Source organism: Megalobrama amblycephala, linkage group LG6, assembly GCF_018812025.1.
Source record: "Megalobrama amblycephala isolate DHTTF-2021 linkage group LG6, ASM1881202v1, whole genome shotgun sequence".
Classification (NCBI taxonomy): Eukaryota; Metazoa; Chordata; class Actinopteri; order Cypriniformes; family Xenocyprididae; genus Megalobrama; species Megalobrama amblycephala.
This window is the reverse complement of record NC_063049.1, coordinates 7,316,860-7,329,396: the sequence shown is the minus strand read 5'-3', so window position 1 is coordinate 7,329,396 and position 12,537 is coordinate 7,316,860. Positions and strand designations below refer to the sequence as shown.

The window sequence follows — 12,537 nt, the reverse complement described above, 5'->3', positions numbered from 1 at the left end:
TTGATGGGAGTCACTGAAGACTGAAACAGGTTTCTCTGAAGAGCCGTTTTGCTTTACTTTTTAGTAGTACTCATTTATCTGTGTTTGAGCACAGAGAGAGACACTGACACTAGTCCTGTGCCAAGGGTACCATCGTCACAAAGTATCACTTATCTTCTGTGGCCAGGTAAGTGTCCTGTAACTCATCTTTGTAAAACAGATGGTTCAGGTCTAAAATCTGACTGCATGGGCCATGTCTGAAGCCAAACTAATAAAGCAATAAAGCATGTTGTGCTCTATTGTGATCATATTCAAGGCTAAAAGGGTCTGAACCCCATTCAACTGTAACTATTTTCTCATTAAAAAACATTTATATTCAATTTAAACATTATTGTACTAAGCAAATTCATGATTTTTCAGTCATTCGTGATGATTCCGCTTGAAGATATAGTTCCTGACATGTAAACAAAGTTTTGGCATAAGTCGATTTGAGTAGACCATCTGCCGGAAGCAAATTTTTACTACAAAATGAAGTTAAAAATATGGATATTTTTCGTACAAAAAACCCATCGCTTCACTTCAGAAGGCCTTTAGTAATCCACTGGAGCCATATGGATTATCTTTATAATGGATGGATGCATTTTTCTGGGCTTCAAAATTGCGACCCCAATTCATTGTAAAACCATTGTAAAGAACAACCTACAATGGCTTATTGTTATTGCATTTAAAAGGAGTCATTCACCCAAAAATGAAAATTCTGTCATCATTTACTCACCCTCATGTTGTTCCAACACCTGTATGACATTCTATATTTTGAGAAATGTAACCAAGCAGGTGACCATTGAGTTCCATTGTATGGACAAAAAAACAAAACAAAACGAAACATTGCACCATTTCTCAAAATATCTTCTTATATTTTCAGAAGAAAAATTAATACAGGTTTGGATCAAAATGAGGGTAAATAAATAATGACAGAATTTTCATTTTTTGGTGAACTGTCCCTTTAAATACTTAGAATCATGATGTAATATGTATCAAAGCCAACAAGTTTGTAGTGTGTGTTTAATTGTGTACAGATGCAGTGGTCTGGCTGTCTGTGGAGCTCTTACCAGCTGCCAGCAGGAGTCAAAGTGGTGGGCGGAGCACAGCTCATCTGGATGAGATAGTGGGAGGGGCAGTAGGCGTGACAGACTTAGGGTTTGGGGAGGGGCCAGATAAAACTTCCTCCTCAGGAACAGACTCTATTGTGGACAGTAATTGATAATATTCATCCTCTCCATCCAGAAGCTTGATTTGCCTGAGCAATGAGAGAGAAATATAAGAGAGTCACAGACACATGAAGTCAAACAGAGCATACACTGTAAAAATATGCTTCATGTATTATCTAAATTAACTGGATCTATCAAGTCAAAAATATAAATTAATATAACTGAATTAGCTTAACTGTATAAGGTTACAAGAACAAAAGTCTCATTTTTAAGGGCGAGATAAGGAGCTAAGTTAATGGATCTAACATGGACATTTTAAGTTTTTACATTAAAACTTATTAATTGCAGTGGTGGAAATGGCCGATATTCACTGGGGGGAATCTAGTCTAGTTGGGGACAATTTCCAGCCATGCCTTGTATAACATAGAAGGAAGAGGGTATATTTTAGGTGCTGTAACTGGTTGTCATTTCTTTAAAGTGTTTTATTTATTTATTTATTTATTTATTTTTTAACACATATGAGATATTGTTCTTTTTAGGTAGGCTGTGTTTTTATTGGCTTGATAAGAAAACGGTGTTTTTGTTTTATTAGGCTGTTTTAGAATATGTTGTTGGGCATTGTATATCTGAATGGTTTGGGAATTTAACTGTGAAGTTGATACACTGAGTACAGACAGCAATGAGAATAATAGGGAGGAAACAACACCAGAAAAATCAGTTTTTATATGAGCAGTGCATACTTAGCCAGGTGAAGAAAAGTGATACATCTCATTATTTGTACTAACAGTATGAATTGCTTCCTTCTGGGAGAAGATACAGAGCTCCACGTGGTAAATTAAATAAGTTTAAGAATTAATTTGTGCCTGTGTCAGTACAGATTTTTAATAGTAATTCAACTCAGTTGAATGTTTTTTTATTTTTTTTTATTGTGTCCTCAGTAGTTAAATGAAATGGTTCTATTGAGAGGCAAATGAATTAATTAAATTAATTAAGTACAAATACTTAAGCATAATCTCTCAACCAATATGAGATCATAAAAACTGCATGGATAATAATTACAGAAGAATTAGCAAAATACTGTTAAAAATTAGTTTTTAAAAATAGGACATGTCAAATTCCTTAATTACATACTAAAATAAATTGGCTGCCTGTCTCGTTTCCTTTAATGACCTTTCAACTATCTCTCTCTCTCCCTCATGAATTACTCATGTCACAATGTACAAATTATTTTCATGATTTATCAAATTTTTTCTTTTGTCAAATCAACTTAGATAATTAATGTGTTTCAGATAACATAATATTTTGAGTTTCTGTTGATTAAACCAATCTCCTTCATTGTTTTAACTTGTATTAATTTTTAATTTCAATGAACTCAAAATTTTAAGGCAACCAGGAAACTTACGTTTTCAAGTTAAACCAGCAATTCTTTTTTATAGTGCAGTCAGTTGCACTTGTTTCTGAAACATCTAAATATTACAGGCGCTAAATTAATAAAACATATGATTTATTATTTTATTGCTACTCTTTAACAGTGTAACTAAACGAAAGTAACAAACTAAGAACAAAAAAGGTTTTTCACAGGGGTTAAAAATATTAAATAAATAAAAGAAAACGCGAGAAACGGTTAATCCTTTAATAAAGAGCGCTGATATACAGCCTGCTCGAGGCATTAGAGGATCCAGGCTTAACTTCACAGACTGTGAGGTCACATATCTCACAATTAATACATGCATTCTTATACCACGTCTTCTCTCCTCCCAAAAATAATACAAAAAAAAAAAAAGGCTTCTTAAATAGCTCGTATTTTCAGCTGCAAATTTGCATGAGAAGCAAACAGAGCTGTGGTCTTCTCAGCTCCCCTCCTGAGCTGGTGGGGTGTTTAGATACGAAGAAGGAAAGCTGTTATTTACCCCAGTTTTCTGGGTTTCCTCTTGCTCCCCTGATAATCCAGACTTCTCTGCAGAGAGGACACAGAACCAGCACACGCAAACACACGCAGACAAACACACACACGCACACGGAGTTAGAAAAGCTTCAGAAAAGACAAGCGCGAAGCAAGGAACATGCGCGAGAGAATCATTAATTTTTAATTCAAAGTGATTTTGTGTTGAATGTGTGCAGATGCTGATAATATCAGAAGTCACAGCATAATTTTTCTTGATCAAAGCGCGCGGGGCTGAGGCTGATGAGGCAGGCATCTTGCTCGGCTTTGATAAACCACATCAATTATTCACCGTGAAGGGAGACATCCTCACATGAAAGCAACAGATAAAGCGCCAAAGCACATGGTGGAGACAACAGAACGGCAGAGCGGCGTGGGGGTGGGGGCTCGGGGGTCTGGCACAGGTAGCTTTAATTGTATTATCATCTGGAAACAAAGTTAGACAAAGGCTTCCATGAAAGGCTTTGAACTCACGTTGAGATGGTTGTAATAAAGACTGTCTTCCGGGCTGTTCAGGAGCTTGGGCTGTTGTCCTCTTCGCCGAGGGGAACGGTGATGTAGCTTCACCGTTGGACCTGCGGGACACACACACACACACACACACACGGGACGGATCAGTGACACGTCTCCCATTGTGTCGCCCTGAAGGAATTGTATAAGCAGAGCAGCACGAATAAAGCTGACAGCTGCAACACAAATACATCACATGTACATGCTAAACAACAGTACACTGCAAGATTTGAACATTTTGAAAGAAAATGTGAGTGGCGTCCATGCAAAAGTTGTCGTTGCAATGCTGAGTGAGTTGCTAAGATGATCTGATTAGTAATTAGGTAGCTTCTTACTAGTAGAGATGCACTGATACTAAATTTCTCTGCCGATTCGATAACGATAGTTTAATTTTTCTTAAGGAAGAAAAATCTTCCCCAAATAATGCTGCAAACTATACAGGGAACCCTCTCATTTGGTACACTATAATATTAGAGCTTACAGTTAACAACAGAGGTATTATATTCAGCTGCATTTATTTTCAGATATAATAATTACACTCAAATAAAAACTCAAATGTTTGTATAAAACTGATTGTGTTTGTATAATGTTTGTATAAAAGTGATTACAAACCCGATTCTAAAAAAGTTGGGACACTGTACAAATTGTGAATAAAAAAGGAATGCAATAATTTACAAATCTCATAAACTTATATTTTATTCACAATAGAATATAGATAACATATCAAATGTTGAAAGTGAGACATTTTGAAATGTCATGCCAAATATTGGCTCATTTTGGATTTCAGGAGAGCTACACATTCCAAAAAAGTTGGGACAGGTAGCAATAAGAGGCCGGAAAAGTTAAATGTACATATAAGGAACAGATGGAGGACCAATTTGCAACTTATTAGGTCAATTGGCAACATGATTGGGTATAAAAAGAGCCTCTCAGAGTGGCAGTGTCTCTCAGAAGTCAAGATGGGCAGAGGATCACCAATTCCCCCAATGCCGTGGCGAAAAATAGTGGAGCAATATCAGAAAAGAGTTTCTCAGAGAAAAATTGCAAAGAGTTTGAAGTTATCATCTACAGTGCATAATATCATCCAAAGATTCAGAGAATCTGGAACAATCTCTGTGCGTAAGGGTCAAGGCCGGAAAACCATACTGGATGCCCGTGATCTTCGGGCCCTTAGACGGCACTGCATCACATACAGCAATGCTACTGTAATGGAAATCACAACATGGGCTCAGGAATACTTCCAGAAAACACTGTTGGTGAACACAATCCACCGTGCCATTCGCCATTGCCGGCTAAATCTCTATAGGTCAAAAAAGAAGCCATATCTAAACATGATCCAGAAGCGCAGGTGTTTTCTCTGGGCCGAGGTTCATTTAAAATGGACTGTGGCAAAGTGGAAAACTGTTCTGTGGTAAGACAAATCAAAATTTGAAGTTCTTTTTGGAAAACTTGGACGCCATGTCATCCGGACAAAAGAGGACATGGACAACCCAAGTTGTTATCAGTGCTCAGTTCAGAAGCCTGCATCTCTGATGGTATGGGGTTGCATGAGTGCATGTGGCATGGGCAGCTTACACATCTGGAAAGGCACCATCAATGCTGAAAGGTATATCCAAGTTCTAGAACAATATGCGCCCATCCAGACGTCGTCTCTTTCAGGAAAGACCTTGCATTTTCCAACATGACAATGCCAGACCACATACTGCATCAATTACAACATCATGGCTGCGTAGAAGAAAGATCCGGGTACTGAAATGGCCAGCCTGCAGTCCAGATCTTTCACCCATAGAAAACATTTGGCGCATCATAAAGAGGAAGATGCGACTAAGAAGACCTAAGACAGTTGAGCAACTAGAAGCCTGTATTAGACAAGAATGGGACAACATTCCTATTCCTAAACTTGAGCAACTTTTCTCCTCAGTCCCCAGACGTTTGCAGACTGCTATAAAAAGAAGAGGGGATGCCACACAGTGGTAAACATGGCCTTGTCCCAACTTTTTTGAGATGTGTTGATGCCATTAAAAATTAAAATCAACTTATTTTTCCCTTAAAATTATATATTTTCTCAGTTTAAACATTTGATATGTCATCTATGTTGTATTCTGAACAAAATATTGAAATTTGAAACTTCCACATCATTGCATTCTGTTTTTATTCACAATTTGTACAGTGTCCCAACTTTTTTGGAATTGGGTTTGTACATGAGACATGATACATTCTGGTGAGTTGTACTGTATCTTTCAACATACCTTTTGATGTTCATGCATGTTTTCCAAGATATAACTTGCGCTACAGCGATCTGTCACGTCACATTTAAGAGCGTCAAAACACCACTTATAGTTTGAATTTCATGATAAAATGGACAGAATTTGAAAACTGAGACTTTGTTTCTTATCAGAAGTAATGAAGCACAAAGCTCTTTATTCAGTGATTATTGGATAGGAGGCGCTACAAATAGTGTCGCAAACATTTTTTTAAAAATGCAGACCTGGCAACCCTGTCTTTAAAGGATTAGTTCACTTTCAAATGAAAATTACCCCAAGCTTACTCACCCTCAAGCCATCCTAGGTGTATATGACTTTCTTCTTTCTGATGAACACTGATGATGAACTGATGAACTGATCTGAGTTATATTAATAAATATCCTGACGCATCTAAACTTTATAATGGCAGTGAACAGGGCCAATGAGTATAAAGCTCAAGAAAGTGCATCTATCCAAAGCAAAACTTACACCACATGCCTCCAGGGGGTTAATAAAGGCCTTATGAAGTGAAGCGATGCGTTTGTGTAAGAAAAATATCGATATTTAACAAATTATAAAGTAAAATATCTAGCTTCCGCCAGGCCGCCTTCCGTATGCAACCTAAGACGAAAGTTTAAATCCTCTCGCAGTTCAAAACACTTACGCTACTTCCTACACCTTCTGTATTCAACTTATGAAAAAAGCTTAACTGACCAACATCAGTTACGTTTTCTACCTAAGTTGAATGTGGAAGGCGTTCTGGCAGAAGCTAAATATTTTACTTTATAACTTGTTAAATATGGATATTTTTCTTACACAAACACATCACTTCAGAAGGCCTTTCTTAACCCCTGGAGCCATGTGGAATACGTTTTGCTTTGAGTGTTCATCAGAAAGAAGAAATTCATACAGTATACACCTAGGATGGCTTGAGGGTGAGTAAAGCTTGGGGTAATTTTCATTTTAAAATGAACTAATCCTTTAACTATGGGTGATTCATAGGGTCAAATAGAGCCTGCTTTAACATTGCTATTTTTTAACTGTCAATGCGTTATTGTCGTGTTAACTAAATTCAACATGAGAGATTTTCTTCACACACAGTATGAGTTGCAGCGTGAATATATTTTTCTGCACCCTTTTGATTGACAGGATATAATCGGGCCTGATCATCAGCTGTTTTTAAACAATTGACTGTTGGCCGACAGTGATGATAATAGCTTTTTTCAGTCGATACCTTGGTGCATCTCTACTTTCTAGTCCAAGTCAGTAGGCTTCTTTAATATGTCTATATGATTTTATCATCCACTAGGAGAAAATATATGAAAAAATATTAGGAAACCCTTCCACAACAAGCCACAAGATTTGAGGAGTCATGAATGTAGCACAGACAATGTGGGATGAATTACACACAGAAGTTTTTGTTTAAACTATATTATAGCATTAAAAAGTCTGTTATACTCATCAAGGCTGAATTTATTTGATCAAACACAGTAAAAACTGTAATATTAGTGATCAAAGCTGAATTTTCAGCATTACTCCAGTCTTCAGTGTCACATGATCCTTCAGAAATCATTCTAATATGCTGATTTGATGCACAAGAAACATTTTTTATTATTATCAATGTTGAAAACAGTTTTTTATATTTTTGTATAAAACTGTGAACCGCTTTTCTATCATAAAAGTTCAAGTAGTTTAAATATGCAGTATGTCCTTTTCACAATCAAACATGAGTGCCAACCATCTGATCCACCAAAATTCTGTCGGTTTACAATTATCGTAGATCAAACAGCATGTCAGGAACAGGAGAAAGAAGAGAGAGTCTTGCTTCCTCATGTTCATTCGTAACCTTTCAGATCTACAAACATGACAAAATGAGCAGAAATCCAGGACACCTTTCTACGCCAGCATGTATATTTAATATCGGGGCCTGTTTCATCTCGTCTTCATTTTAGACGAGGCAGAGCTTCTCTACTCATCATCTTTCCAGATCCTCTGTAAATCTTCTCTAAAACAGAGTTCAGTGATGTACTCGTTCTGCGGAACGCTCCGGAACAGAATGGCGTGATGGCTTTGAACAGACCGAAGAACATCTCTATCCTTCTAACACTTCAAAGCACTGAGGTTCAGTCTTTCTCTCGCTGGGTGTAATTCTGCTTTGCATAGATTTGACTTTCTGCTGCTTCAAAAATGTTTAAGGAGCAGGTTATGTGCTCTACCACTTTACATTGATGCACTTGTAATGACTGCACAGTTCTGGTCCACAAGTTCTCCAAATGGGTCAAGAGCACTCAGTGTCACATGCAGCAACTGCTTTAAACTTTAAATTCAATTCTTATTTCCGTAAAAGTTGACTTTTCCCATCTCCCATGCTTAAGGACCTGCAACCTTCCCGTATAACAGAACTGCTCTGCAAATCATTTCACGACTGTAAATCAAAACTGGTTTGGACAGAAGCTCTATTTTTGCCCAATGAGCGGAGATCAAACAGAGCATAAATGTCTAGGACAAAAATAAGAGATGAAAAATTGGAAAATCACATTTATGAACAAGTTTGTTCTAACAGCAATACAGTAATTTCATCCAGATACTAAACACACAGAAGAATATTCCTTCCCACCAATCATATGGAATATAATTCTGGGAAAATCGATGAATAAAAATATATGACCTGTGCTGGCAAAATGAGTCGCATTGTGCAAATTTTCAAAAATGAGTTATTGTTATTCACAATCTCTATTATAAACCTTCAAAATGATGTATGATTTGTTGGAATCAGAGAACAAATGACTAAGCTACACCTGTTCAAAGTCAATTTTGTTCAGCACCAGCAACCATACCTTAAAATCCCTGGTAATCAATGTTCCCTCTAAGCTGTGCGCGTACTCGGCCGCGCAGAAAAAATAATTGCAGCGCAGAGAACAGACATGAAAATGATTGTAGTAGTTTAACTGAGAAATAATTGCAGTGCTGTGGACAACTGCTATAGAGTTATTGTCGCTATAGAGTTGGAACCGGTGAATGCGGTTTACAGGTTTCATAGAAAGAGAACGATTGAGCGCGTGTGAGCTGGCTGGCCCTGAGCCAAATCAGTCGCGGTAAGAATACTGTAATGTTTGCAGACTAAATACATGAATACGAGAGGCAACGCGAAACGAAAAGAAATGTGAAATAAAACGTCATGTTTTAATGAAAAGTGGTGGAAATAACAGGATGATGGGCACAGAATGGTAACAAAACTCTGATACATTTGCAGTCACACACCCACCACAGGTGTAGCTTGCAAACTCAAAATACATCAGTGATATACGTTTGTTTAAAGGGCACCTATTATGCAAAATTCACTTTTACATGGTGTTTGACCATAAATGTGTGTTGGCAGTGTGTGAGCAAAACCACCCTAGAATGAGAAAAATCCACCCAGTGTTTTTTTTACAATCTCAATAATTCATAAGCACTGTCTCAGAACGCCCTGTTCTAAGATTGCTCTCACTGTGACGTAGAAATGTGCTAAGCCCCACCCACGTGGTTTGACTGACAATCTGGTTTTGGCATAGACCCCGACCTCGGTGATCTGTCAACCATCCTCCATTGTTTCAACGACAGCCGGTAATGTCTCCTAAGAAACATAAGTGTTCTGTTGTGGGATGTAATAATGAACATAGTAGTTTTCACTTACTTCCGACATCAGAGCCACTGAAAACGCAGTGGATGGATTTTATTTACGAAAGAAAGGCGCCACTCAAAATTCCAAAATACGTTTATGTTTGCGCGAATCATTTTTTGACTGACTGTTTTGAGAACGAGGGTCAATTCAAAGCAGGTCTTGCTTCAAAGTTAATCCTCAAGTGTGGATCGTTGCCTACTGTTCGCGATCCAACGTCACCTCCAGAAGAAGTAAGTGTATTTAATGTTTTTTGAGCAAATAGTCATTTCAGTCGATGTCAGCCAATTCAATAACAAATGCGTCTAAAGTTGTTGTCGTCGTCGTAGAATGTCTGTGTATATAATTTAAACCTTGTTTGTATAGTGTGTATCCACACGTATATATATATATTTTTTTTTAAAGATATTGTATTAAAAACTGTGTATGTTTACTTAGCAAACGTTATCACAGTATTTGTGTTTGTAGTTTCAAAAAATTGCACGAAAGTTATCACAGTGTGTGTGTGTTGCACATCCATAATTGCAAAGGGGCGCGATTAAAACTCTATAAGTACATAAATGTATCAAATAACCATTCAGAGGCGTCCTGCTCCATTCTCAATTGTGTTTCTTCTGCCGGAGTCTCTTCATCATCTGGGTCTGATTCCGGTTCAAACATGTACGGCTGAATGCCATACAAAACAGCGGGTCTCTCACTCTCAGCCATTCTGCTTCTACCGACTGTTTATTGCCATAGGTATGCAAGTTACGCCCTCATCCAAAGGCAGGGCGGGGATATGCAGCTCATTTATATTTAAGGTGGTACACACCAAAACAGCTCTTTTTAAAACAGGCCCCAAAAATTACATTTTCAAATGGTTATAATAAATTAACTGTGGGGTATTTTGTGCTGAAACTTCACAAATACATTCTGGGGACACCCAAGACCAATATTACATCTTGTAAAAAGGGGCATAATAGGTGCCCTTTAAATAGATTATTGTGTGTGGTGGTGGTGTGCGTTTCAGGGATGTTTAGATAACTATAAAAGGGTTAACGTTCACTTTTCTTAAAAATATTTAGATATCAGATCTGTTTAAATGCTTCAGTTTGTTTTCACTATATAATATATTAAAACAAATGGAAGCATTTAAACTGATATAATACTGTATATCAGTTTAAATACTTAAATATTATATTATATTTTATTATATTATAATGTAAGCCTAATAAAAAATTGATCTCACAAGGGGATTGTTTATGGCTCCTTGCCACTAAAAATCTTGAAACCTCCTGGTATATAAAATCTGGGAAATTCATAAGCAATAAACATTTAATTTTGATGGTTTAACACTGTCTGTTGCTAATAATTGAAACACATTATGGTTGTCCCAAACCATCATTGTAAATGCTCATATTATAATATTAGAAAGAATTTAACTGTCCTGCAGGAGGACAGAAATAATTTTTTAATAGAATTTCTTGGTAAAGACTGGTACAGTTAATACAGCAATGTGAAAAAATCTCAAGAAACCCAAAATGTGCTTAATTTAGTGACTGAACTGCTTGTTTTCAAACATATTATTTAATAAATCACTAAGTTACATCAAGGGTCAAATAAAATCGAAACGGTACATTAAAGTTAAATGTTACAGTTGCATGATAGAACCATTTTTTTGTGCGTGTTTACGTTCATTGTACAGGTCTGATTTAAAGTATGTTTTTGCTCAGGTGGCCAAAATGTGCACTCAACAGAGAAAAGTTTTGCTCAACGAGAAAAAAAAATTAGAGGGAACATTGCTGGTAATACCACCAAATTTGGTGCACACACCTCGTCAAAACCAATTTTCTATGGAAAAATATATATTCAACTTTTTTTTCAATATTTTATTATTAAAATATTTTGAAGTACTGTGATTCTGTGTTTATGTGTATGTGTACATCAATCTGTCTGCGCTGTCTGAGGTGTCTTTGTGCGCACGCTTTGGATCTGTCAGTCTGCGCGAGTAAGACCAATTTGTTAAATAAGCATGAGTTTGAAAGTCACATTTCATTGGTTCAGACTCTTGCTATCAAAAAATTTGCTATGAATATTCACAAAACAATGCCAAACTTGTGCTGAGAGGAAGCGCAAGTGGTGAAGCGAGCAGAGAAAAATTTCATTTTTCATGGTCAAGGGAAAGGTACTGTACTCCTCTCAGAAAACGTACAAATAAAGATATTTTTAGATGTTTAATTGCTATTTGGAGCATTGGGATCACTAGATGACGGCTTAATGGACTAATTTTTGCGAAAACCTCAAATTTGACCAAAATCAACATTTTTTTCGTTTTGCCTGTAGCTCGTAATAAGCCTGTGCGCATTCCCACTCATTTTGCCAGCACGGGTCACATATATTTATATTGAAATAATTGATAATTGAAATATAAGCTATAATTACAGGTAGGTTAAATAAAATTGCTCACTAAAAGTTTTGGATTAAAGTTAACATGAAATCAAAATTGACCCTATTTACTTTATTAACATGTGCAAGGTCTTATGCATCGGTTCACATTTGCATAGAGCATTACTGTAGCTCAAACAGTAAAAGCGTGGTGCTAGCAACGGCAAGGTAATGGGTTTGATTCCAAGGGAATGCATCAACTGATCCAAATGTACACTTTCAATGTAATGTAAGTTGTTTTGGATAAAACCATCTGCCAATGCATACAAGTAAGTTAAGTGAAAGTTATTTCATATGGCAAATTATTAGTAATCAATTATTTCTAGAGAAAGTGGGAGATAGAGTGTAATACCTTTCAGTAGGATACTCTCCTAACACAGCCTTTAAGTAGTCTGACCTTGAGCCATTAGTGATATGTAAGTCCCACTACCACACACATGTGGGTTAGTGCCTGATCCTCCCCCTTTGTCTGGGAAATCAGCACCATTTGATCCAGAGCTCTCCCTCAGGGCTGCTGCTCTTCCTCTGATAGACCAGCAGCACACAAGCAGTCAAAAGCCATCTAAACGC

At 36.9% G+C, this 12,537-nt stretch overlaps 1 protein-coding gene across 1 annotated transcript in view; it reads right to left on the bottom strand.

Moving 5' to 3' along the window:
* LOC125269796 (myosin-IIIb-like) overlaps positions 1-12,537 on the bottom strand; it is a 76,205-nt gene that overhangs the window by 17,136 nt on the left and 46,532 nt on the right. The window contains exons 11-13 of the mRNA XM_048192763.1: positions 3,604-3,704; positions 3,098-3,144; positions 1,089-1,276 (exon numbers count right to left, since the gene is read on the bottom strand). Coding sequence (XP_048048720.1) covers positions 1,129-1,276; positions 3,098-3,144; positions 3,604-3,704 — 296 coding nt within the window. The 3' untranslated portion in view covers positions 1,089-1,128. The remainder of the gene's footprint in view (positions 1-1,088; positions 1,277-3,097; positions 3,145-3,603; positions 3,705-12,537) is intronic.